Source organism: Oryzias latipes, chromosome 4, assembly GCF_053564925.1.
Source record: "Oryzias latipes strain Hd-rR chromosome 4, Olatipes_Hd-rR_3.1".
NCBI lineage: Eukaryota > Metazoa > Chordata > Actinopteri > Beloniformes > Adrianichthyidae > Oryzias > Oryzias latipes.
The window spans coordinates 19,553,411-19,580,055 of NC_136240.1; the positions used below are offsets into that span (position 1 = coordinate 19,553,411).

At 39.6% G+C, this 26,645-nt stretch overlaps 2 protein-coding genes across 2 annotated transcripts in view; one reads left to right on the forward strand and one right to left on the reverse strand.

Annotated features, from left to right (window-relative positions):
- Window positions 1–3,472: 3,472 nt before the first annotated feature.
- On the forward strand, window positions 3,473–19,224 carry tmem125a (transmembrane protein 125a). Its single transcript, XM_011474158.4, has 3 exons — window positions 3,473–3,701; window positions 8,683–9,629; window positions 17,278–19,224. Exon 3 carries the CDS (start codon window positions 17,695–17,697, stop codon window positions 18,385–18,387), a length of 693 nt encoding a protein of 230 aa, XP_011472460.1. The 5' UTR covers window positions 3,473–3,701; window positions 8,683–9,629; window positions 17,278–17,694; the 3' UTR covers window positions 18,388–19,224.
- A 3,229-nt stretch (window positions 19,225–22,453) lies between these two features.
- ap1m3 (adaptor related protein complex 1 subunit mu 3) overlaps window positions 22,454–26,645 on the reverse strand; it is a 36,381-nt gene continuing 32,189 nt past the window's right edge. Inside the window, exons 10-12 of the mRNA XM_023954330.2 lie at window positions 26,395–26,520; window positions 25,470–25,545; window positions 22,454–23,566 (exon numbers count right to left, since the gene is read on the reverse strand). Coding sequence (XP_023810098.1) covers window positions 23,544–23,566; window positions 25,470–25,545; window positions 26,395–26,520 — 225 coding nt within the window. The 3' untranslated portion in view covers window positions 22,454–23,543. The remainder of the gene's footprint in view (window positions 23,567–25,469; window positions 25,546–26,394; window positions 26,521–26,645) is intronic.

Genomic DNA, 26,645 nt, shown 5'->3' on the forward strand with positions numbered 1-26,645 from the left:
TATATAAATCAAACTTTTAACTTTAAATTTATTCTAATTTGATGTCACATAAAACAGTTTTTTTTAACATTGTAACATTCAGCTAGTGTTTGGAGTGGGAAACACCTTAGTAGAAAAAAAACGTTTTCCTTGCACAAATGTATTCCACAATTTTTTTTATTTCACTTCACTTTTTTTGACTCTCAAAAAAGAAGAAAAATAATGAGAATTGGGTTTTTTAGACACCTCAATAATAAAAATCCACACCTGGACCCAAAATGGGGAGCAAACCTTGAAAATCATGGTATTTATATTCCTATATAACAAATATTGACTTTAGTTGCAGCACAGAGGGGAAAACGCAAAAAGAGTTTGAAACTTATTCTTTACCAATCCAGAAGAAGTAGGATGCAGATCATTCTATTTAGAAAAAAACTGATCTACTTAAACATTGGGAAGAATCTAAGTTTCTATTTAAATTCAAATGTCACCTAAAGAGAATGATCCACTTCTTGATCTTTGTGCATTTTTGTGCAAAACACTTTCAAACCTGCTGAATTTTTTTCTAAGACATTATATTTTATTTCTTTATTATAAATGTACATTGCCACATTGAAATAACGGGAAGGCATTTGGTTGCTTTGATCAATGGATCACAGGAAAGTTGTTCAAAGCAAAGTTAAGAAAATGATTCCTCCCCAAAAAAACCAGAAACTGCTTCATAAGTTGCTGTTCAGATGAGTGTGATGCTTAAATGAGTGAAGTGAGATGTTGCATCACCTCCACATTCACACTCTCTTGCTCACATACAGTAATGCATCCATCCAGAACAAGGACACCAATCATTTCCTGTGGCTTTGGTCTATAAATAACGTCTATTCTGTCTGCACATTTTTTTTTTTTTTGCAGCGCCACAATAAGTAACTAACTGTGAATGAGGAACTTGATCTAATTTTGGATTGCAATCCTGAGGGCGATGAAAGAATCAAACCTAAGAAAGAAGAAGAAGAAAAAGGAGTGGTGTTGGGAGCCTGCACTGCAACAAGAAGAAGGAAAAAAACTTGCTGAAAAGCTGAATATGATCCAGACTCAATGCTGAGCTGATGAGGAGGCACAACCTAATACTGAACACAGAAGGATGTCAGTGTCTGCAGAGCTTATTTTTCTTTTTTTCTTCTTCTTCCTTGAACTCCACTGACAGTTTGATGGTTGAAAACATCCAGAGTTTAACTTTTGACAGTGAGCTGCCACTGTGACTCTTTTAGATGGGACATTACCCTATTTTTTACTCCAGAATGAAAGGCAAAACAGTCTTTCTGGGGGGAAAAAATAAATGTTAGAATGACAGCAACTGAGCTCACCTACACATAAAAAATAGATGTTTTTAATACATTCCAGGATTTAGAAAATCCTGGGTTGAGGACACTGCCCTGTGTGTAGGATTATGTTTTATATTATTATGGCCCACAACAGTCAAGGACTACAAGCACCATATTTTTACTTACTGCAATTTTGAGCAAAAATATGACCCCTATAACATACTCAAAACCTTAACAAAATTTGCACACACCAAGAACTTCTACTCTGTGAAAAATGACACCAGAGCGGGAAAAAACGTCCGAAAAAAGGGGCCCAAATTTCTTATGGGGATCGGGGGAAAAAATGAAAGAAACAAAAAGCTCAAAATCCATTAAAGAAACCAAAACATCTATGTTGGGGGTTTTCAAAGGAAGTTTTTAAAAATATTATGGGATATTCACAGGCTTGATGGCCATTGTGTAGCAAAGTGTGAAATTTGACGATGTTCGCATTTTACTACATTATGGGAAAAGAAAGCTTTTAGCGATCATCATGTAATTTACCACACATGCCACCAGGTGAAGTTGACAACCACAACCCAAGTTTTGTTGACCTTTGATCTCGGGAAAAGGCTGCCATTTTGAATATTCGAATAAAATCATCTTAAGTACACGCAACAAATTTAAACTCCTCCTAGAGATTTCAATCCATCGCCTCCTAACTCCTCGAAGATCATTGGAAAGCTACTTGAAAAAAATGCTGGTTTTAAAGTAGGTCCATTTTGAAATGTGTTGGCATGGCGAGCTCACAAAAGTGGCGTTCCCTTGTTACTTGCACATTTTTTTAACTGGAATATCGTGAAAGTTTAATACATGAGTTGTTGGCTCAAACACAAGAAAATGACATATGGTATGAACACATTAGGCTGTTGGATGTGGTTACCAAAAAAATCTTGAGTTGCCAAGGAAATCCAAAAGTTTAAAAATTACACAGACCTGTCTGTCATCCCAAGGCAACCAATGGAGATGAAAGTAACAGAAAAGCCGCCATTTTGAAAACAATTGTATTTTGTTAATTTGGAGTATTATGCCAGCGGCAGAAGGGAGAGTGAGGAGCGTGCAGAAGCAGCTCACCTAGTGAGGCTGTCAAAAGGTGGCAGCGAGAGCAGGTAACACATATGGACCATCCAACGCCGTTTGCAGCTTTAAAGTCCCACGCCATCTTTTAACCTAATGTAAAAGCATTCTCAGTGTTTTTTTTAATTACAATTATCTCGTTTTTAGCCAAAATTTAAAAAAGGTTGTGTTGTTTTCTGGGACTTATTTTCAGAAAAGCAGCAGAAAATCACTAGAAATCGGCTCCGAGTTGTGAGCAGGACTGTTGACGCATAGTAAGCTCAGTTTAATTTCCCACCATCTATTTTTTTTACTCACTTAATTTATAGTCCCTTACAAACCCAACACAACATTCCTGTTGCAACAAAAATGGTGATCAATATTGGAGCTATTCAGCAATACATTTTGATCAAGATGCCATCTCAAAGGAAAATTTAGTAGTACATGTTACTTTTGTCGGCATGTGGATGTTTCAGAATGGAGCAGAGCAGAGATTTTGTGGCTACATCATCGCTGCAAGCTTTTTCCAATGCCATTTTTTCACCTGTCTGATGATTCTGATTCACAACGATTTGAATAAAGAATTATTGAGAAATGCAATTGTGTGCCTAATTGTCTTTATTTATGTCCTCAATCATCATAAAAATGCCACAATGACATGTTAAAAAAACCAAAAACATGATTTTCATTGGAGCGGGTCTTTGGGTTTTCATAAAACAACACATAAAGTCCAATAAGTATTATGAAAGTGTGTTTAATTAAGCAAAATGAGTGTAATTACAGTTAAGGAATCTTCTTCTGTGTCCTTGCACAATCAGCTACATCACTATGGTAATTAGAAAGATGACAGTAAAGGTCACAGGGCTTTCTTTATTGCTGTTATTAACAGCCGCGTGCGTGTAGATTTAGCAGAGAAACCCTGCAGAAATAATCTCCCATGCAGCCGGCGTTGTGTTCATTAAAGCTCTCAGCACAAACGTGTTTTGGTGGACACCCCGCTGACACTCCACCCCCTCCCCCGTCTCAGGCGCCTCCCCCCGCCGCCGCCACCGCCGCCGAGCGGCCGCACCTGCATTAAAGTGGGGACGTCCGGCGGCCGAGGAGGAAGAGAGCGCGCGCAGACCGGGGAGCTGCGGACAGAGCTGAGCCGAGAACCAGAGCGCATCCGCCGGATCCATCCGCAGCGCTCCGACCGTCGAGACCCCAAAGGCGGAGACGGCGCGTTCAAGACGCGCGCTTCCGAGGAATAAAATGAAACGGAGCAGAGCGGGGATACGACGGATCCAGACTGAGCGGATGAGCGCGCAGGTAAGAAAGAATAAAAATACAAAAGAATAGAGCTGCCCCTAGAACAACTTAGAGCAAGAGTGTCAAAAATCTCAGCCTTTAAAGCCAAGAGTTTAAACTAAAATGTGTCTTTTAAAGTTATTAAAAATGATTCTCACTTAAAAAAACATAAATATGTTTTATTTGCATTTATGTAACCTAATAATCAAAGCAAAAATGAACTATGAACTACTCATTTTAGTCCCCATATGATATTTACTTAATCTTAATCTAAAAATGTTAACTTCTTTGGTCATCCAGAGGACTGAGTTTCTGTTTTGGAAATACCTTCAGTTTTCACCTACCAGGTAAACCGAGTTCCATGTAATAAATCAGGAACTTATCTAACAAAGCTCATATACATTTTTTTCTTTTATAAAAGTTGTTTACAAAGAAACATACCTGCAGGGACTTTTATGTTTTTGTTGTTATAGTCTAAGCAGAATGAGTGGAATTTCTAATAGGAGTGGATAATCTGTTTTTCTCACATAAAAAAACAAGGAAGTGAATATGTTTGTCATGGTGTTCCACCCTGACCTTTGCACCCGTCCAAGGCTCTTCACTCCTCCAGGAAATGCTCCTACACTGAAACCCGCAGTTCACCACTCTGCTGTCATATCAATCCATGCTGCATCGTGGAAAATCCATACCAACACACATAAAGGAAGTGTTGCTGAAGCTGTGTTCAATAGTGAAATTGGCGGCGATCAATATGCTGCTCACACGTGGATCTGCCATAATGTGCCACAGATGAATAGTGACAGGGGATTGGAAGTAGATGACATGCTGGTGCTCTCATTAAAGTCCGAACACTTTCAAGATCTGCTAAGAGGAAATCCAACACCTACAAACAAGTCAGGCTGAAAACAAACATGTGATAGATCTCATTAAAAAAAAGTGCCTGAAGACAACAGCAAAGGAAGAAAAGTGTGTGTAGCTGGGGTGGAGTTGTGCAAGTGTTTTATGTGCAGGAATCTGTGAGAGTGGTGGAAGAGCATCTCAGAAGTTTGGGGGCCCTTTTTTCTGCACCAAACAGATGTCGGGTGTCATCTGGAGCAGCTGACACATGAATTATCCTGCAAAGCAACTTTTAGAAAGATTGTTTGCTCTCAGAAATAAACAGATTTTAGTCCATTTGAATTCATCTCAGTTAGAAAAACCCAAATAACGAAAAGTGTCTGATTGAAAAATAAAAGTTTTACTCCGACTTTGTAGTTTACGTTTTTTTTGGTCACCAGATGTTGCAAATAAAAAGGTTTAAATCGTCCCTTGTAGTTACTCTCTAAGAAGGAAGTTGGTGCTGTTATCACATCTTCTCACTGTTATCAGGTCATACCTGCTGCTCCCAACCATTGAAGGTTCAGCTGATCTTTAGTTAATCATAGCAAAATGACTCGTCACACTGATAGCACTTTAAAGAAACAACATTACCCCCCCCACCCCTATTTTTGACCTCAATCTCATCTTCTTAAAACATATTTCCATAGGAAAATTTGTTTGTGAGTTTTTTGGGGGGAAAAACACAACATTTTTATTATTACACATCCAAAATTTATCAAAGTTCTGCTTTAAAATCTGTTAAAGAATAAAAAAAAGAACATAAGAGGGAAAAGAGTTAAGATTTGTTCCCTCTTGTCAGCAGGAGTGAAGCAGAAGGGAACCAGCGTGTTAACTGGTGATTGGATTAGTGTTTTAATTTTGCAGCTGTGCACAACCAAAAGAAACTGACTTACCAGAGGCTATTCCCGCTTTGTGTGTGTGTGTGCGTGTGTGTAAGTGTATGTGCATGTGTGTGTGTGAAAAATTACCCCTTTATTTTACAGTTACATAATCAAAACATGAACACACTTTAATATAACCTACCATTTACTGCTTGCAAAAGATTTGGTGTCAAAAATATCGTTTATACTTTTTACTTATTTGACTCATTTGATTGGCTTCCAGTGTTCAGGTAGAAGAATAAATCAAATCTACAGTTTGGGATTTTTAAATAGCTGCCACAATGCAGAAAAATCCAAATAAGCACATGTGCACAAGTCTTGATTTTTTTTTTTTTATTGTAGACACAGGCTGCATTTTGCATTTTTAAGTCACTTCATCTTGAAAACAGGTGTTTGCATACATTATGCTGCAAGGGCATTTGAGTCAGCGGAGGGGATGATGCTAAGATGCAGTGATCTCGGCCCTTTTTATGCAAGGCTCTATTGCGGCGACCAACAGACGTGAGATCAAAATGTGGCCACGTAAAGGAGGCCTGCTGGTGAGACAGGGGAGCAGATGAGAAATGTTGTAGAAAAGGTCCGTCTAGAAGCAGAGATAAGGGGATGGTAAGAGAGAAAGCAGATGGAGATGAACGTGTGTGGACAAAAGTATCAGGGGAAAGGTCCTGGCTGGACGGGGCTGGTTGGGGATGATGTTGCATCTTAAGATAAGAAATGTGCTCGAGAGGGGAGACATAAAGATACTGAATAATGGAAATTATTGGTGAAGGATGCATTAAAACCTGTAATTATTTCCGCGACCCTTAAGATTGAGAGTCAGCAGCCACATTAGCTGCTCTGTGAATCATTTAGGGGGTGGTTCGTTGAAAAAAGATTGCCTGAAAGATCTATTAGATTAAAATGAATCATCTTTCTTCATCCTCACTTATGTTAGGGTTGCTGATCACCGCACTTATTCATTGTCTAAACATCCCAAAAAAATAGTAAGCAAAAAATATTTTTTGTACCAAGTTTTTACTGTATTGCAATTAGTGAACAGTAAAATATTTTACGAAAACTTTTCCTTCATTAGTTAGCAAAAATGATTAAGTGGTAGCCAGGGTGCAGCCAGCCCCCCCCCCCCCCCCCCCCCCCCTTCATCATGTCTTTAAATCTTTCCTCTTCAACCACTGACAGAGGTCTCATTCCTTTTAGAAACACGTTAAGGATGCTCTGTGTACGCCTTGCAGCCATCTCTGGTGTGCACTGGCTCCTCCCCAGTCTGCCACCAATGGCTCAGAACAGAATTTCGAGCTTCTGCGTCCAAAACATCCATGATCGCGGGTCGGTACGCAAGTTTTTAATTTCGGTTGCGAGCTCCATGTATATATCGGGCGTTCATTGATTGCGCGCTGACAGTTCAACCGGTTGTACTTTTTCACTCTGAATTGCAGCACTGTGACCAATCAGGGACTTGGATTGAGTAGTGACATGCATGTGGGTGGCGCGATGATCATGAAGGAGACATTAACAATTGCGGTTTGTGTACGGTCGGATAAAAATGAATCCTAGAAATACATTTTTTGGAACAGAGCTGTGAAAAGAAGAAGAACCTTTTGCTACCTGCATGTCCTGTGCTTGTCCGATGTAAACAACCGACTGGATGCACGTTTAAAAACTGAAATGACCCAAAAAAAAACAACCAAACAAAATAATAATGCGTTGACAATACTATATTAGCGTCAATGATTTTTGACAGCCCTAGTTGAGATGCAACATGCCTCAGGGGAGAAAGACACTGAAGTTCAGTAAGTGGTTGACTAATGGGGGATCTTCATGACAGTGCAGCGTGGGAAAACACATGAGAAGCAGACAGGAAGTGCCGAATGTTCCCCCCTGTTGTTCTTAAGCCTGTTTGTGTTCTTGTTGAACGTATTGGCAGGCCACACAGGGTCATGCAGACACCATGCCCCACTCGCTGCATAGCTGACACAGCTACTGTAATCCGACCTGCACACTTGGTGCTGAAAAGTGTGAGTCATGTTGTTCTAAAGGCACATCGTTCTGAACCAAACTGAACTGTGCCGTTCAAAAGTAGAGATACAAACGAGTGATTCAGAACTCCTGAATTGACAAGGATCTGGTCCCACATGCATTTAAAGATGGGAGAATGTGTAGTCATGCCATCAGCTTAATGTTAAATGTTAATGTTAAAAAACCCCACAATAGATTCCAATTTATCGACTGACCCTGTTTAGAGAAAAGATCCACCAGCATTGTTGTTTCTCAAAAAACTATAACTTCTAAAGAATTTTTTTTGTAGCTTTGCATATTAAGTCCAGTCTGCACTTAACATCAGAGACCACACAAAGGATCTTGTGGTTAGAAATAATTTAATGTAAATTAAACCAACAAAATGAGCAATACAACTGTCTTCAGAGCCACACAACCTCCAGATAAATGATATCACCACAAAAAAAGTGTTGCTCATGGGTTGGAATAGCTCCTTATTTTGATTGTGACTGCTGAGGACAAATCTGTAGTTTGGGATTTTGACCTTTAATGTTCTACTCTGATCATCATTTGATCTATTCTAAAATGTTCCCCGTGGTCTTTTAATTATAATGATGCCATTTTAGCCAAAAAAACAAAAAACGTGTGATGTTTTCTTGGGGATAGTTTCTGCAGAGCGGCATAAGTTCATTTAAAAAAACAATCACCCCTGAAATGTGGGTAGGTTGGTGTGGAGTAAACTCACCTCACTTCCCCATCATCCATCTGTTCACACCCTCTCCCGCTAGCTAACATTACAGGTGCAACAAAAATGTCAAGAAAGACATATATGCATATATTTGTCTGCAAGTAATGCATCTGATTGGAGCAGAGCAGGGAGCTTGTGGTCCGCCCAGCTTATTTTCTCCGTCACAAATTTGCATTCTTTCCAACTGCATTATTTGTCTGCTCCTAATTCACAATTTAATCAAAGAAATACTCAGAAATGGAACTTTAAGCTAAATTATTTTGATAAATGTCCTCCATCATCAGAATAAAACTACAAAAACATGTTAATAAACCCCAAAAACAAGATTTTCATTGACGTGGCTCTTTAATAACTCTGATACTTCAAAAAAAAACATGATTCATTGTATGTTAAAGAAAATTATAGGGAAGGAATAAATATAAAGCATGTTACAAAAACAAAAACAAAAAATCAAACATAAGATCTAAAAAAAAAATCTTTGTGTTTTTTCTCCTTCTCTTAGATTTTTCCTTGTGATCCATGACAAAGCAAGTACATCGACTCTTCTATTGTCCCAGGGCTGTTTCTCCCCAAGTGCCTTGACTGTCCATTGTGACAGAAAGAGACATCCAGCTTACCGTTTCTGTTTGCCAGCCACAACTGCCAGACCAGGAAGAGTGCTTAAATCTGAGCTCTATCCGTCATCCTCCTCCCCTTCATCCCACCACTCCCTTATCCTGGTCCTTCATTACTTTGCCCCTTCCTCATCTTTAGTTCAGCACAATTCGGAGTCCCACATGACAAGTCAGAAACATCCGCTATTCTCCCACTCCACGCGAGTCTTCTTTCCTCTCCCTCCATCCCCTGTAGTGCTTGGCTTCAGTGCCCATCACATAGACAGATGGAGCCAACCCTGACCCCTCTCCTCGCCCACGGGGACGCCAAGAGAATCAGCGCCTGACTGGAGGAGAGGGGAGTAAGCGCAAGTGCGAAGGGAGAGGCACGGGGGGGGGGGGGGGGGGGAAGTAGACCGTTGCTCCGTCGCCACGGCAACACATCCGACAAACTCCTGGATGCCACTTCATCCGCAGACGAGGCTATCGGATAAAACCACGCGCGGCAGGAAGCGCAGCGGGCGGGAACAGAAGGACCTCATGGTCCCCCCCCTTTGATTGTCCGTCAGACATCTCAGTCTGTGTATTTTTTTTTTCCCTCAAAGACAAGATGTGAACATAATAATCTGAGTATCACAAACACAGAAAAAGGAAAACTTGAGTTGAATTTTCATTCAGAGCACATCTTTCAGACATTTTCCTTGATCAGTGATCTAAATAATTTGGTGAAAGTTGGAGTGGCCCAACCAAGAGCAAGCCAGCAGACAAGGGTATTCTGTTTCCCAAGAAAAGAACAAGCAGAACTTCCTAAAAAGCAAAACAAACTTCCGTCAATCTGCCTTTGGGAGCACCTATGGTAAGCTTCTACACTTTTCCTGTTTGTTAGTTCTCATTGTTTGTTACCTGCTTGCCTTCTGCCTTCCCATAGACTCCTTTCTTTTTTTATTTTTTTTAAATCCAGATCAGCTTCCCAACTAGCACATAATGCCAGAAAAACAATTGAAAAAGATCCAAGCATCAATGCTAAAATGAGCCACTAATAGCAGGTGTAATGAATTCAGCCGGCCAACATATCAGAGGGGGGAATACCAGCGTCCCAAAGCTTCCTGGGTAATTGGAGTGTGGTATACAATTTTTTACTCTGAAGCACAGCTCCTCTAGTGACCTTGCAGGCGTAGGCCGGTAAAAAAAAAAGGGAGATGGAAAGGAGACTGTGTTAGAGATTTGCAGTTACATTGTGTTTGGGCGTTTTCATCATAAATGCTCTGTTATCCAATTTTTTTTGTCACTTAAAAGAGATTGAGAAGTTTTTTCCTTTAAAGAAAAAGACTATCTCTGTTCTTGTAACATGATTACTGTCAGTCTGATTGTAAAACCTACAGCAGAAGAGGGATTGTCAGCTCAAGAGAAGGAATGCAAGTCGATTTTTGTAACACTTTTCTGCCGAAATCAGCAGTAATAAGCTTTTATTGCTATTTTATTTGCCTTTTTTGAAAACTTTTTTTAATGCTGTCAACAATCGATGTTGAATATATAACAGGGCATATATATGAAGACATTGCTTGATTTTTATTTCAGCTCAGACTCCACATTATCGGCCTCTTATAGCCGAGTTGTGGCTGTCGGACTGCATTTGAGGTTTCACAGTGTCTAATTGGAAATCATATACTTCATTTTGTACAAACACTGCAAAATACCTTTCTATTTTGTTGATCTAAAGGCAGTAGTCATGCCACTTTTTCTTATTTTTCCATCAATTTTATTTACAGGTTGTAGGGATTAGAATACAAGCAAATTTTCTTTTTAATCTGAGATTAATGTTTTGTGTTTTTTTTAACCCCTCAAACTTCCAATGTACTTCAAATTATTTGAAAAATATTCCTCAGTGTTTTTTCCACCAAGAGGTGATGCTGTATTAAGTGGACTACATGATTATGTGCCCAAAAAGTTATTCAGCCTTATCGCTACTTCAAAGCATTGTTTGTTTATCTCATTTACAATGTGCAGAAGACATGGATGATGTTGAAAGATCAGGTTTAATTCTTTTTTAAGGGGTTTTACAAAAACATCGGTAATCACATCTCCATGTCTGGGTTCATGGGATCGTTCAGTTTATTTTTTTAAGTGAGGGTTACCTTCTACCGCAGGAGCCAGTGTCTGCATGACGGCGCTTTCAGCGGTACTTCTGTGTCTCTGTTATCCAGTTTGATGACTTGCTGTCCCACATTAGTCCAAGGAGGGAAAAATGAAAAACAAGAATAATAATGTTTTAAAGCAAATAAGCAAAATGTCAGTTTCAGGAGGAGAACGATCAGATTCTCCTCCATGTTTTTTTTTTGTCCTGTGCTGCCAGTAGCTAAGACTGATACACACACCTGCAGAGCCCTCTAGTGATTGTTAGCAGGAAACAACCACTAAAGGGCAACCAGTTGTTATTAGAAAACAAAACAAATGTGAGATTATTTAAAAAATCACATATGTCACTTTTGAGCATAAGTCGCACCCCTAGCCAAACTATGCACACACAAAAAGAATATGGTAGTTATCGACATGTAAATGTATCAAGGTTGTTATGGTGTTTGGATCCTAACAAAGGCTACATCCATCCTTCTTCCACTGAATCCTATTTGGGGTATTTGGGCTACAGAAGCCAACCCAGCTACTGGAAAAGGCAGGTGGGGTACACTCTGAACAGGTCTCCAGTCTGCCGCAGGGCCATGCACTTACATACGCACATAGGACAGTTTAGAGTAACCAATTAACCATGATGTTGGACTGTGGGAGGAAGTCAGAGGGCCTACAGAGAACCCATGCATGGGAAGAACATGCAAACGCCCCACAGAAAAGTCTCAGTTGGGATTTGAACCAAGGCTATCATGCAGTGAGGCAGGAGCGCTAACCACTGCTCCACCATGCATCCTCATGAGACTTTATCTGCTACCTAAAAAAAACTATGGGTACCAGTGTATTTTTTTTATTTATTTTTTTACCTTCCTCTAGGTTCAAACTCTTAAACATGACATCTCTGTTTTTATCATGTTTCACTTTGCCGATACTTTAGAGATGATGCTCTGCATTGACTGATGAGATGGGGGAAAAAATTTATTTAGATGAACCTGTGGACTTTATACAATGAATGCACTCCAGGATGAGCTTTTATTGGGGAAAGCGTGTTTTGTCTAAATTGTCTCACTATGAGTTCTGTAAAAGATGCTCAGTGGAGAGCGAAGCATTGAGTTAATGCTTTTCAACAGATATTTATGGAGCCAACACAACATGGACAAAATGACAGAGTTTAGAGGTCAAAGAAGTCATGCAGGCGGAGGGGCAGACACAGTCCAGCGCCTCTGTCTCTGGAAATGCATCTGAAGATCAGAGCGACAAACACAACAAGAAGTAAGATGAAGCTGTGCCATTAAGAGTTCGATTTCATCTGATGATCTCTGTTGTGTGCCACTGCCTCTAATTCGATCCTCTGGATGTTTCACGAATCTGGGAGACTTGTGCAAAACAGAAAAACAAAACAAAAAAACATTTCATACTACATTCTAAATAAATAAAGTGATTCTAAAATTTCTGTAAAAGTCCAAACTGACACCAAAAAAACACACACACACTTCATTCACAGTGCTATTTCTGTTGGGTGTACCTGTCATTGACTGTGGGCTCAAACTTGATGAGATTAATTAGTGACTCACACCTCTTCATCTCCTTAGTTTTGTGAGAGACATGCACCACACCACACATAAAAAAATAAATCTGTGCATCCTTTATACATCTGCGACTCTTGTAAACACTGGGTGAGTACACACGTACGCTGCATGTTGCCAATAAACACCCTCCCCCTCCTCCGCTGTAATTACCTCCCTCTTCTTTTGACTCCTTGTGCGTTCGCCCCATAACCCTAAGTCAGGGCGGTGCTGCTCTACTTTTCTGAGAGATCACACCTGCATGCGCCAAGAAACAGTCTCAGTTGAGCGTTTTCCAAGCCCGAAATAACCTATTTTTGTAATGGTGTAACGATTATCCGACTATATCAATCCTAATTGATTAATCAGATCGATCTGTCTGAGGCAAGCTGTTAATTAAATCAACCTATATCGTTATAAAATTGTTGCAAAATTAAATAAATGAATTATATAAATCTTGGAAAATATCATTTAGGTTGAGGCACAGAAGGTTTATTTCACTAAAACATAAAAATGACAGTGTCATCACAGCAGATAAGTCACATTTGCAAAGTCATGAGATCATACAGTGTGGCATGATGTTCTAATAATGCTCTGTCTGGAATATTTCATGTGGAAAAAAAAACAGTGGACTGAACTTGAAAATGTAAATGGATTTGCCATTAATTCTTATTTACTTATTTGTTTATAAGCATGTTTAACTTACACTTAATTATAGAAATACGAGGAATTAGGAAAACGTCACCTGCATTGTTCCATACCAGGTATTTATCACTGAGTCAAACGGAATTTCTGGCTAAAGATGTCCTGGATCCATTTCAGGTCAGCGAATCGGATCAAATCAGGTTGTTCAAAATGAAACAATGTCGACAATAATTCATATCAGCAACCACAAATTATTATATGAATTGAATTGTTGAAAATGAATAGTTACATCTTTACATTTTCATTTTATTTGACATGACAAGTTATATGGAGGGAAATAAAGTGATTCAGAACCGCAAAAGGATCTTTAGGTTCGATCAGCGTTACTTTGCTGGTTGGTTGGAGAGAATGAACCATGACTCCTGTCAGCATCTGTTGGAGCTCATGCTGGCTGTGATAGGAATCCAGTCAATAACAAGTTTTAAAGAGAAGCCGCCTGCTGCCCCAACGTCAAGAATATTTGTTTGAGTGCATGTGTGTGTGTGAGTACGTGCTGAATATATTAACATGAGTGTTCAGGGGGAGTGATGAGTTTACAAACTGTGCTGCCGACACCAAAAATGCTGAGGTAAAGAAAAGCGAGAGGGGCCATATAATGAGACTTTACCTGATACGTGATAAAACATCAGATATAGGATATTAATGAACCACCAGGGGAGGACAATGATGATTAACTGAAACACAGAAAGTGGGATCAGGTGTGTTTGTGTGGGTGTTTGTTGTGAAGGATTAAAAAACAATTTGCATTTGTGCATTAGCTGCTGGATTTGCTGCACGTGTGCTTAGATAGGTATGGTTTGTTGTACTGACAGCTGATGCTTCTTTTTAAAAAGCCACCGCCTCACCACGTTACCAGGGTGGAAACAAGAGAACTGCACATGCAAGTTTGTAATTAGGGACAAACTGTCGGAAAATCTTTTCCATCATGCATTTTGACTATAAGGTTAACTAAAAAGTTGAACAGCTTTAGAGATCCTCTCTTTTAAACAAACCCATGATTCTAAGGGATTAGAAAAAAAAAAGAAAAAAATGTATATATATATATATATATATATATATATATAAATATACAACTTCAATAGCCTTAATTTCAGTGAAATTGTTCAAATCTTAGTGTGTGCTTGGATTGGAATTCTAAAAGAAATAACACCATATCATTTTATTTTGTTGGCAATCCATAATAATATTAATTATACATTTTATTTATACAGCACCCTTATGGGCACCCAAGATTCCCGTACAAGTAGAGAAAAAATATAACAGAATTACAAGAATAAAACAGTAGTTAAATTCATAAAATTATGAAACAACAATAAATGATGCATGTGAATTTCTATTCAATTTTATTTTTGTTGGAGGCTGTGGTTGGAAGTTGAGAAGCTCACAAATTATAGGCCTGAAAAATGTGACAAGAGTTTTTATGTAAAAATTAATCCATTATTGTTGTCATCTTTTATTTTCTTTCCCACCAACCACATTCTTAGTGTTCCGTATTTTCATAGTTGACTTGAACTCCAGATGGACGGAGATGCAGGAAACTAAAGATCTGGGGCCTCATTTATAAAACTTTGCGTAGGATTTGCGTCAGAAGTGGCGTACGGATGAAACATAGGACGTGCGTACGCACAGAAATATTCGGATTTATAAAACCGTGCGCACGCACATCCTACGCATCTTTCCCTTAATAAACCACAACGAATTCTAAATGCTGCACAGCTTTTGCGGCTTCATGACACGCCCATAGTTGCCCATAAATAGTCCGTGAAACGCCCACAAATGAATATTCATTGATTGCGAAACCATGGCAAACACAGAGAGGAAATCAAAAAAACGTAACTTCACTCAATGTGAAGTAGAAGTTATCGTTGGCGAGGTGGAAAAGAGGAGAATAATGTTGTTTGGAGGGCACAGTGTGGGCATTACTAATGCCAAAAAGCCACGTGAGTGGCAGACGCCGTAATGCTGTGGCCTCACAACCTCGGACCGTGGCCGAAATAAAAAAGAAATGGTCGGACATCAAAGTCGAGGCAAAAAAACGTCTGGCGCTGCATCGCCAGAGTGTGTCTGCCACGGGTGGGGTGGGGGGGTGGGGGGACACCGGAGCTGACCCCTCTTGATGAGAGACTGGCGGCAAGAATTGGGGAATCCCTTAGTGGAGTGGTGACTGAGGCGCAGGGGGACGCCGACGCACCAGATGCACCGGATGACACCCCCCCAAAAGCCCGCAGAGGAAGTCGGAACCGGGTCATAAGCCACTCGTCCTCGTTTGCCAGCAAGTCTCCTTGCTGTCTAGAGATGCGTTCACTCCGAATTCTTCCATTTGCCACATCTTCTAAGAGCGCAAGATCAGCCATTGTGCGTCATTACGCATTGTGATGGGGAATTTTATTTCCTTCCATTTAATTACATCTGACAAGCTACAGATGTCGGTAATAATCGACGTGGAAATGGGAAATTGTTCAGCGCAAATGTAATTTCTTGTTGCTTTCTGAATGGTTGAGACATGTTTTATCAAAAATAAAACAAACTAAAGGCATATGCATGAATACCATAATTCTGTAGCTTATGAAGAAATGTTTTACTATGTAAACAACTTTCCCCAGTGGACAATTAATGCATCTCTCTCTATCTATCCATCTGTCTGTCTGATTGCAGCTATATCTGCTCCGCCAGACGGACACATTGACGAGAATATCAATTTTGTACATTATTTCGTTCTGTAAACTATTATTTATGAGGATGAATTGCACAACATGCCAATATTGCAGAACATATTTCACTTTTCTTTTTGCAAATAAGTGTTCATTTGAATTTCTGTTGTAATTTTCGTTTGATTTTTTTTTTATTTGTTTCACTGCTGATCGATCAAATGGGTCTTCGTGTAGGCTGTTAATTGTAAGACTTGTTTTGTGAAGTCGTCATGTAATTTCTGAGAGGCAGTATTGTCATTTTCACTTTCACGTGTTTCTTCCATCTGCCGACGGCGTCGCCGTTTCTCATTTCAACCGTTTTTGTGCGTACGCCTGGGTCAGATTGCTTGCGGATGCTTTTTATAAATCTCAACTATTGCGTAGAGAGTGGCGTACGCCTTCTTTTGTGCGTACGCAACGTTTATAAATGAGGCCCCAGGTCTACCAGAGCACAGATCAATCAAAATCACTAGCTAAGCACGGGGTACAAAACTAAACACACACAACATCCAGCGGAGATCAACTAAAACCAAGACATGCAAACAGAAAAAGTGCTTAGTCCCACTCTAATCATTCAATGATCTATTGTAAAAGCAGTCCCAGTGGTCTTTAATTATGATTATGCCATTTTCAGGTTTTCTAGGACATAGCTACTGCAGAGCGGCAGTAATTCATCAGAAATTCTGCTGTGGGTGGGACTGTTGGCACGGAGTAACCCAGTCCCCATTTCCCATCATCCATCTGTTGAACACTCTTTGGCTAGCTTTCAGCAACTCACAGCCCCAACCTAACCTAACTGGTGCAACAAAAATGGCGAGCAATATCTGAGCTTTCCAGAAAAACAAAGAAGTACATGGATCATCTGCAGGTGAATGCATCAGAATGGAGTCGACATCAAAGCTACAAACTCTATCCAACAACATTTTTTCATCTGCTCCTGATTCAATTTGAATAAAGAAATATTCAGATGCCATTTTAAGCCACCATCAATAGAAAAATTAAAACATCAAAATCCCCTATTTTCATTGGAGTGCGTTTTTAATTCATGCCTGTTTCATTCTATAATGAAAGTGGAAATAGCTACATCCTCTCTTAAAGTCTGGATGTTTTGATAGGTGCTGAGCAGACACGCATTGCTTATCTGGAGACTCTCAATAGCTCAACTAAAATGGTTTTTGCTCATTTTACTGTCAGTGCAAAGTTCTCATCTGGTGTCATTATATTAAACTGGTTAGAGGAAAAGAAATTTTAGGAGCACTAAATCTATTCATCTGCTGTGATTTATTGTTGTTCTGGGGGCAGAATAAATGTAGCAGTCAGTCACTGCAGCTTGCTAACAATCGTCTCAGATCCAGTGCCAGAGAGGTCACCCATGAGAAAATAAGCCTACACTGCTAAATATGTCTTTCTTATCTTCCAGGTGACTGCTGCAACAGCGGAGAGCCAAACTGGAAAGTCTGCTGCTGGGATTCTTTGCTTTGAATATCGATGCAGAAAGAACAATTTGTATCCATTGAGTGTGAGCTATAAAGATTTTCTCTCACACAGGAGCCACATTTCTGACTTTGTGGAGCCCGTTATTTCAGTGCAGAGCCACTAAAAACTGGGCTCAGTCAAGTGTTTTAGTACACTCTGAAAAAGAAGAGGAAAAAAAGCTTGACTGCCACCAACTCTAGCCACGTTAAATAAGAATACTAAAGTATCTTCTTTGAAACCAACCTGGATCTTTCACTGGTCCAATCATCTGGGAAGCTGTGGAAAACAGAGATACTTGGGTGACTTTTGTTGTCTTTGAGGAGGATTTGTCTACCTTTGGTCAGCTTAGGGGGGCAAGAGGATGCCAGAACTGGAAAATTACCCACCAGGAGCCAGAGACTCTGAGTTGGATGTCAGTGGGCCGGCAAACCCCGCCCAGATTCAGCACAGCATCCTGGAGGAGCAGGTGGAGCTGTGGTGGTTCAGAGATCCTGGGAAATCTTTACTCTGCTACTGCATCGCTGTGCTTTTGATCCTGGGCTGCGGGCTTGGCGGCGTCGGCCTTCTCTCCACCACCACCAGTGTGTCGAGTGAATGGCGGCTGGGCGTGGGCACAGCCCTGTGCCTCCTCGCCCTGGGGGTCCTCCTCAAACAGCTGCTCAGCTCTGCTGTGCAGGACATGAACTGCGTTCGAAGCCGACAGCGGATTGACATGCTGAAGAGCGGTGGCCTATCGGACCTTCTGGTGGTTTTGATTACTGGGCTGTCGCTGTTGATTTGTGGAGGCGTTCTCCTACATCTGGCCCTGGTTAACCATATGCCAAAGCCAGGACAAGCCCTTAATGACATGTACATTTCAGGATTGGTTTTGCTGGCTGGAGGGGGAGCAGCAGTCGTGGGTGTGGGGATTTACTCAGTCGTGGTGATCCTGCTCGAGAGGACGAGGCATGGACGAAGATTTGTGGATCGAGTTTTGAACATTTTCACGGTGTCAGGACACATGGACCGTCACGCCCGCAGAGAGACTACCTCCAGCTTGGCTAATCTCCTTTGAGCTGCAGTATTGTTAGAGCTGTGTGTATATTGACCTCGGCTAAGCTTAATTATGCCCAGTTATTTAAAAAAAAACAATGTCTTAAACAAAATTTATACCTAACATGCCTCACAGAGTGGTCATACTATGCATGAAACAAAAAGAAAAAAATCTGTTGACATAAAATGGACTCTATGAGAGCGGTAGAAGGTAGTTTGAGTGTTTGTGTGGGCAGCAGTGTGAAAGTTCCAAAAAAGTTAAAAGTGATATTCAGTAACGACAAGCACAAGTTTAGATTAATTTGCAATGTGCAGCAATGTAGAACAGTTGATGGGTGTCAACTGAAAATGATCCAGCAGATCCATCATGGGACTGTTTAAAGGTTCTTCTCTTTTGCAGACATTCATAATAAAGTATGTATTAATATCAGGTCACAAGACCTCGAAGCACACATCTTAATACAAAAAAAAAAGAAAAATCTTTATCTTTATGATTACAAGCCCCCCCTCCCCCCCCTCTGAAGGTTCATGTGTTGACACACAGCGGAGATTTTCTGTCAGACAGCAAAAAGACAACATGATTGTTGGACAAAATACTTATCAGGATAATTCAGGATGTTAGAAGAAATTGTTTGGTTCCTTTTGTTGATCAGCAGCGTATTGTTGACTGTGAATTTCACAGTGCTTTATTATGTTGGAAACAGTATTAAGTTGTGTTTTTGATATAATTGCGTTAAAGGTCTTATGTAAGGCGATCGCTCGTTGTGTGGAAATCATAAACAAGCAACCAGGCCAAATGGAGAAATCTTGTTTTCATATTGACGATTTTTTTCATTAAAGCCTTGGCAAACCCACAAAAGCAAGCTTTGTCCTTATTAAGAATCGGAAGGGTCAAAGGATAGTATTGATCATTGTAGGTTAGGATAATTGACTGTTAATGAGAACTGGACTGAGTGTGACATTAACCATAGAAGATGACTTGTTTCCAGTGCCAATAAATACAGTCGTAATTTTTGAACGATATGGTCAAGCCATGTTAGTCAGACGTAGTCAGTAAGCAGTGATTGGTCCAAGTCAGTCTAAGTCAATGCTTCCATTAACTCTACACCGCTACTACTTGAGAATTGGGAGAATTTGTCAATTAAACACTTTGAACGTTTGACGTGTAACCATACTCTTAAAGAGGCATCTGTTTGGTCAGTTTAAAACCTGAATATTTGCACAACAGAAAAAAAAATGAGGATTAGTAAGAATATGTCAAGAAATGTAGCAGAGCAAGAGTGGTAATTCTGACAAATAGAATGACTGAGTAATGGCTGTTTATTTCATAACCCTTGTGCTATCTTAGATGACCCCACCCCACCCTTACATTGACGTGTTCTCCCTACCATGACAAAGGTAGATAAAGGCGGAAAGATTTCATGTAATCCATGGACACCAGTGAAGATCACAAATCATTGAAGAAAATAGGTTCAGCGCACTGACTAGTGGGTCTAGATGACCCAACTCCAAATGTTAAAGTGCCTAGGATAGCACAAGGGTTAATAGAGGTCTATGGGATTTTGGCTTTTTGGAGCCAGCAGGTACTTCCTGTATGGAACCGAAGGGGGGTCACTAAGTCCAGTTCTCATATACAGTCAATGGTGTGGATGTAACCAAGATCATTTTTATCTACATGTCATTGCCAGCCTCTACAAGAAGTCACTTGTGTCTTAATGTCCTTGACCACACACTTTTTTATTAGTTTTCCTAATAATACTTACATGTCAGTGGCCCAGCTGGTGCAATGGCTGTTTTCCAAGAAAAGATCTGTGATTCGTTGCCCCACAAGGTTTACTGTTGGCAAATGAAAAAAAAAAATCTTTGGCTTAACATCTTATACAGTCTGAAATGAGCAGAACTACTACTTTGTCCTTCACTGTCTTACTGTCTGCTTACCTTACAATAATTTTTTACAGTTACAGGTACTTGTTTTACTTCAGAAAAAAGAGCATTTCTGTTGGGGAAAAAAAGATGGTATATTTTTGTCGATTAATTTCATTTCTGATGTTGACATGCCATCTAGAATTCTTCACATTTCTGACAACACAACACTTTATGAGGCAGAAAAAACAGCTTTTCTTCAAAACTAAATTATGTCAGTGAAGCTAAGCTGTTCTCCTGTTAGTAAATGAATAGAAGTGATATCATGCAAAGCGGACATTTAAAGAGTTATCTTAAAAGCAATAACTTACATAGAAACTATCGTAAAAGGGAACATATACTAAGGTATGAAGCCACTTCTTGATGGTTGTAGGCATAAATTTTCCCTTTTTTGCTGCATTATATAACTAATAAAAAGGAAAATGTATAACATAAAATACTAACCTTACATTACACTTATCCTGTGATAAATACTGAAGCTTGTTTTTAAGAAAAAAAAAACAACCCACAAATATCTGGATTTACAAAAATAATAAACAAAGACTTGTAAATGTGTATTGATTCATAATCAATAGTGACCCAACTTTGAATTAATTTCAACTGTAAAAATTAAGTTAGGAAAATTTTTTATGAAATTAGCTACCTGTCCTATGAGTTTGCAAGGGTTTTACTGAGTGAAAGACTAACTTAGCACATCACACACTTTCTTGTTCCATCAGTAACATGTTGCATATCCTTTAGCTCACTCAGTCAACAGCTTCTTCCTGTCATTTTTAGCCAAACTTAAAGACATTTGATGGAGCTTGTAAGTCTTTGCCCTTGTAGATGTGTTTTCGCCGTGCGTCAAGTGCCACTGTTACTGGCTTGCAGGTGCTTTATGAGATTTGAGTTGGGCTCTTGGCAGATGGCTGACACTGAACCTCCCCAAGGTCCATTCTGCATCTCACTATGGCATTCTGATTGTCCACAAAGTCAAAATACTGATAAAAAAAAAAAAGTTAAAGAGGAGAAAATAATCAAATTTACATCCCTTTACTAGAACTGCAAAAGTACTTAAAATGAAATAAATATATTTTAAATGTGTAAAAAAGATAAATGCCCATAAATGTTCTTTTGTGCAATTTTTGTGAAGCAGGACATTAAACTGCAATTAGCCTTGCAGAACAATAACTTATTAACTATATTTTTGTCTTGTTAATTAATATCCCCTAAAACAATGTGATTGACCCACTGCATTGTGGCTGTGTGTTTCACAATTTACATAGCAAATATCATCGTTCATACTCCAAGCCTTTAAAAAACAACAAAAAAGAATTTACATAGTTCCAAACCTTTTAATAATAAGAAGGCTACTTCAAATATAATTCGCCTTTATAATATTTTCTAAGTTTAACCAAATAGAGATAAAAAGTAATATCTATGATCTAAAATGTTAGGTTTACGAGATCCTTATATTTTTCCTGCTATCTTGACTCATTTTACTTTAAAAAAACTTAAACCTGCATTGAAAATCAACTTACACAGTCTGCATTGCTGTAATCAATCTCGCTTTTTCTTTAATTTTTACAAAAACGTTGAAGATGTTGGTGAAACCTTTCAGCCAGTTTGCATTCACGTCTCTTATCTGCACAGAAACACAAGTGGCTGCCTTGAGCTGAAAGGAGATCACACAGTTCTTCATTGTTGATGACAAACAGTGGAGGGACAATGAACAAGGCCGCGATCTTTGCAGGCTGGTGTAGGCTAGTACCATCTCTTCCTCTTCACACACGCAAACACAAAAGATCACAGCTCACGTTACAGCTTTTTTTTGGTACAATAAATCATACTGCTCCGATAACGTGGGTGTTAAACTTAACTGGAGGAAAGTCTAAACTTTTCTTAAAGCAACCTTGAGAGTCAACAAGAATTTGGTGACAAAAAAACACATTTATACAGAGGTGTAATCTGCAATGAAAAGCATCAGGAAGGCATATTAACTGAGAAGACAAACTGGTGGGAATAAATCCACATTCTATGGCTATCCTGTGCTTGTTAGTAAACTTTAAAAAACGTAAGAAATTTGTATTTAGAAACCTAAAGATAACATTTTTTAATTTTATTTTTTATGCACAAAATATGGTCAAATGTAAAAATAAGAAAGAGAAAAAAAAACTCCAAAACCATTAACAAAAACAAGTTTATTTCCAAATATATCCCTTCAATTCCCCATGGACAAACAGCAGCAGATACATTAATTATGAACATACACAATTTTAAAAAGAAGACACAACCACCTCCCCGCTGCTATCTGAACTGAACCCCCACAACAGACTGGGCTGTTTTCGGCGGTGTGGCTGAACTGAAGTGATGAAGTACAGTACAGAGCAAGTGAACTTAGACAAAAACGCTTCTGATAAAGTACAGAAGCCCGCATGAGCTGGAATAAAGATAATTCTTTAAAAAAAGTGGGCTTGCTCCTGGCGTCTTTACAGCGAAGCTGCACAGCTGATTTTCAAAACAAGGACAAGGTTATAAGCCCCATGGGTCTCTGTTATTATGTTACACTGTCACAGGCTCTGACAATGTTGGGCCTTATTAATCATTGACAGGGTTGCTGGTGTTCCTGTGCTCTTGGATGTATGGTCACAGTGTTAAGAGTGCTGGAAAAACTCAACATTGAGAGGTTGAAGATGACTAAACAGAACGTTTCTTGGGTATAAAGGAGAGGGGCAAGTCATTAGGAATAAAAAAAACTGGTTTAAGAAAGAGAAATTGTGACATCATATAAAAAAAACAACAATAAATGTACAAAGTCAGCAATATTTGTTCCTGAAAAATTCCCCAAAGCCATTTAATGCCAAAACTATAAAAACCACTTGATTTCCTTTCATTATCATCATATCTCATATTGGATGTATTGATGGTTTCCAAAAGTATAATGTTAAATATTATGAACTAAATAAATCTAGGTGAATATGGCAATAAAAAGGGAAGAAATGAGAGCTTCCCAGAACCAGATGGGGTCACAGACGGTCCCTTCATTATTCAGATATTAAAATTGGAGTCCCCAGGAACTCTTATTACAGGTCAGAGGTGATGCGCCACTCTTTCCTGACCGAGAACAAAAAAGGAAGAGGCTGTTTGGACTTGCTGGGGATGCATTTCATAGATGTTGCCCCGCACCTGTCGTCTGCAGACAGGGCGCCGGGGAGGGGGGCGATGAAGACGGACAGAGGGAGAAAATATCCATTTGTCTAGACGCATCTGTGCCCTTTAGTTTGTCCGGAGCTGGTAATCTGCCAAGAAAGGTAACAGCACAGCATTAAAGCACACCTTTCCTCCTCCCACTGCCCCAGCAGCAAACATCAATGACAATGGAGGCTCTGTTCAGGCCTCAAGAGTTTGTAAAAAAGATATGTGCAGGATCGTTGGAATAACACAATCAATGATCAACTCATAAGAGTCTTCTTAACCCGTGAAGACCAGCTAAACAGAGCTTTTATAGCCCTACATTTCAGTTTATTTAAATTTTATCCCACAAAAACATTTCCTTTCTCTGTTATTAAACAGCAAAATGGAAAATTGGGAAAAAAAACATCACCTTCAATTATGGCTTTTAGCTTCTTTCTAAAAACAATCGTATTCTAAATGATACTTTTAGATATAGCTGTAAACATCCATAAAACACATTTTTCCTCCACAGTTGTGTGGTAGGTAAAACCTACTAATGCTCCGCTTTGCTCTACATAATGAAAAAAAAGACACCTCAGGGCTCAACGGAGCCACGACTCGCAACAGCAGCCACACAAAGAAGACTTTATGCAGCAGCAAAATCACAGAGGTGTCACTTTCTTGTTAAAAAGCTCTTTTTCAGAGAGGATGGCGTTGTGAATAATTGAGGAGATAAAAAGGTAAAAAGGGGGGGGGGTGAAACTTCCTTCACTTGAGCGCTTCGTAGTATGGTCAAGAAGAACTTAAAACAGAGCCGAAGCACCTCAGAGTGAGGCCTTTTCTCTGCAAAACGGGATTTAACGCTGATCATAGATCAACAGGGGAAACACCCTTCGAGCAACAAATGATGGGGCCCATCCCACCAAACAATCAGATATGACAGCTGTTTTCTTGTACAACTTGTTCCGTCATTAAAGTCAGCGCCGTCAGGCTGCAGTTGCAGGGTTTCACTTTATCAGCATGAACAGAGGATTCAGTGAAATTAGATCCGGGAGCACCTCCCTCCCTCTGTTGCTGATGACAAAAGTGAAAGACGTAAAAAGCTTTCCCCGAAGTGGCAGAATTTCCTCAGGCTCCTTCCTGTAACCTGGACTCAACGTTTGTCCTCCTCTTTCCCTCATTTGTTTTCCAGATGATGTTAAAGCAAAATAAGCAGGAGCTCGACGTCTGTGGCTGCGTGAGAAGGGGTAAAAAAAATCCTTAAGTTTCTCACCTGCTGAGAGCAGGTGAGAAACTTAAGGATTTTTTTTACCCCAGTTCAGGGGGAAGAATTCACTCTTCCGTCTCCATATCATTTCTATTGAAAATCATCTGCTATCAAGGAGGATTCTGCAGCAGTTTTACCAGCATGCTGTGGTTTGAATGTGTCCATATGTAACAAATGGAAACGATGTGATCTTTGGGAACACATTTACAGGCTGTTCAGGGGAAATCTTAGGGACTGACGGGAGCTCAAGCTTGACAAATACCCCTCGCTGTCCTTGGTGTCACCTTTGAGTTTGACAGATCTGGGTTCATTCTCGGGGCAGCAACTGCATCTCCGGATCCCAGGTGGTTGTGCTGCGACACAAATCTAACTGGCATTTAACCAAGCCTGAACAAACCAGACAGTTTGTAAAGTTTCTATCTTTGGCTACCTGCTCTGAGTCCGTCTGAAGCTCTGATGCCAGAGCTGGGTAACAGATCTGATGAATGTTGTATGGCTGGACTCACCGGGGTGGGCGAGCAATTACCGGTAATGTTCTACAACCGGTAATGATCTACAAATTCTGATCTCTGATTTCAAATTCTGATCTCTCTGGAAACACGGTCTATTTAACAAAAAAATAGTGCAGACTGAACCAATCGGCTTTAAAGAAACATAAAATCCATTATAACGCACAGTAATCTGAATCTAGATTTCTTTAAGTTTTACTCCTTTCTATTTTTTTTGTTGAAATTCTCTCCACAAAGTGCTTGTTTTCTCACCTCCGCTTTGTGTGATGTAGCGTACCCACGGCAACGCCTGATAGCCGCTTTTTTCTATGATCTTCAGGTATCGCACCTGCAAACGGCAAAAAAAAAAAACACAAAAAAATGCTTCACTTAGATGAGAGAGTAAAGATGCTATGTTTTGACCCTCTTTTGGATTCATTTCTTCCTTGTTATGTCAAATAGCCTTTAAATCCTAACCATTGATTGTATATAGAGGGGAGGGATGTGCTTAGATGAGTCATTAGTTTGATCTGAAACCTGTTTCCAGCTCTGCGATTGTTGCCAACTTGTAGTCTTTTGTTTTAAATAAATAAAAAGAAATATGTGGACAGAGGGCATTAATGCTGTTCTGCATCTGAGGATTTGATGAATCCTCAATGAAAAAACTATGTTTGAGATTTTAATCTAAAAACTTTAAAAAAATTTGAGGAACACAAAAATTTCTCCCCTGTACAACTATCCTTAAACTATCCATAGAAGGGAATGCAGTTGTCCAAAGCAGACAGCAAATCTTTATTTTTTTAGTAAATTTGACTAAATTTAGGTTTACTTACTTGTCCAATAATCCACCCTAGTGGTTACTTGATGAACTCATCAGGGTGCAGTTACTTTTTCAATCAGAGCTGGAGCAAAACCCCCTAAATCTAAAAAAAAAAAAAGAGCTGGATTCCAGCTGGAAAACGGTTCTCTCCTAACAATGTTTGAATTATCGGGCAACAACAAAAGCATTCTGGGAAAAAGGAACCTCTATAATTCATTTACAGGTCATTCCATAAATTATTAAAGCTTTTTGGAAGGAGCTGCTCAGAATGGAGACACTACAATTTCATAGATCCAGTGGCATCAGCAGAGGACAGATTTCCCCGTGGTTTAGTGTCCAACTCTTCAGTGTGAGAAGCAATAGAGTGAAGCTTTCTACCTGGATGCCAGACACCGTAAAATAAGGGATCTCAAAGTCGACTGTGATTGGCCGCTTTGCCTCCAGTTCATCACTCTCCACGCTGGGGAGCCCAAAGTGTGCACGCATCACATACTCCTTACCCCCCTAGGAAACGCACAAGCAAAACAAAGTCAGAGCTGCAAAGCTGTTAGTCTCTTTCACCTTTATCTGCAGTAGCTCTAAAAAAACAAAAAAACAGAAACACCCCATTTCTGTGTGTTAACACTTCA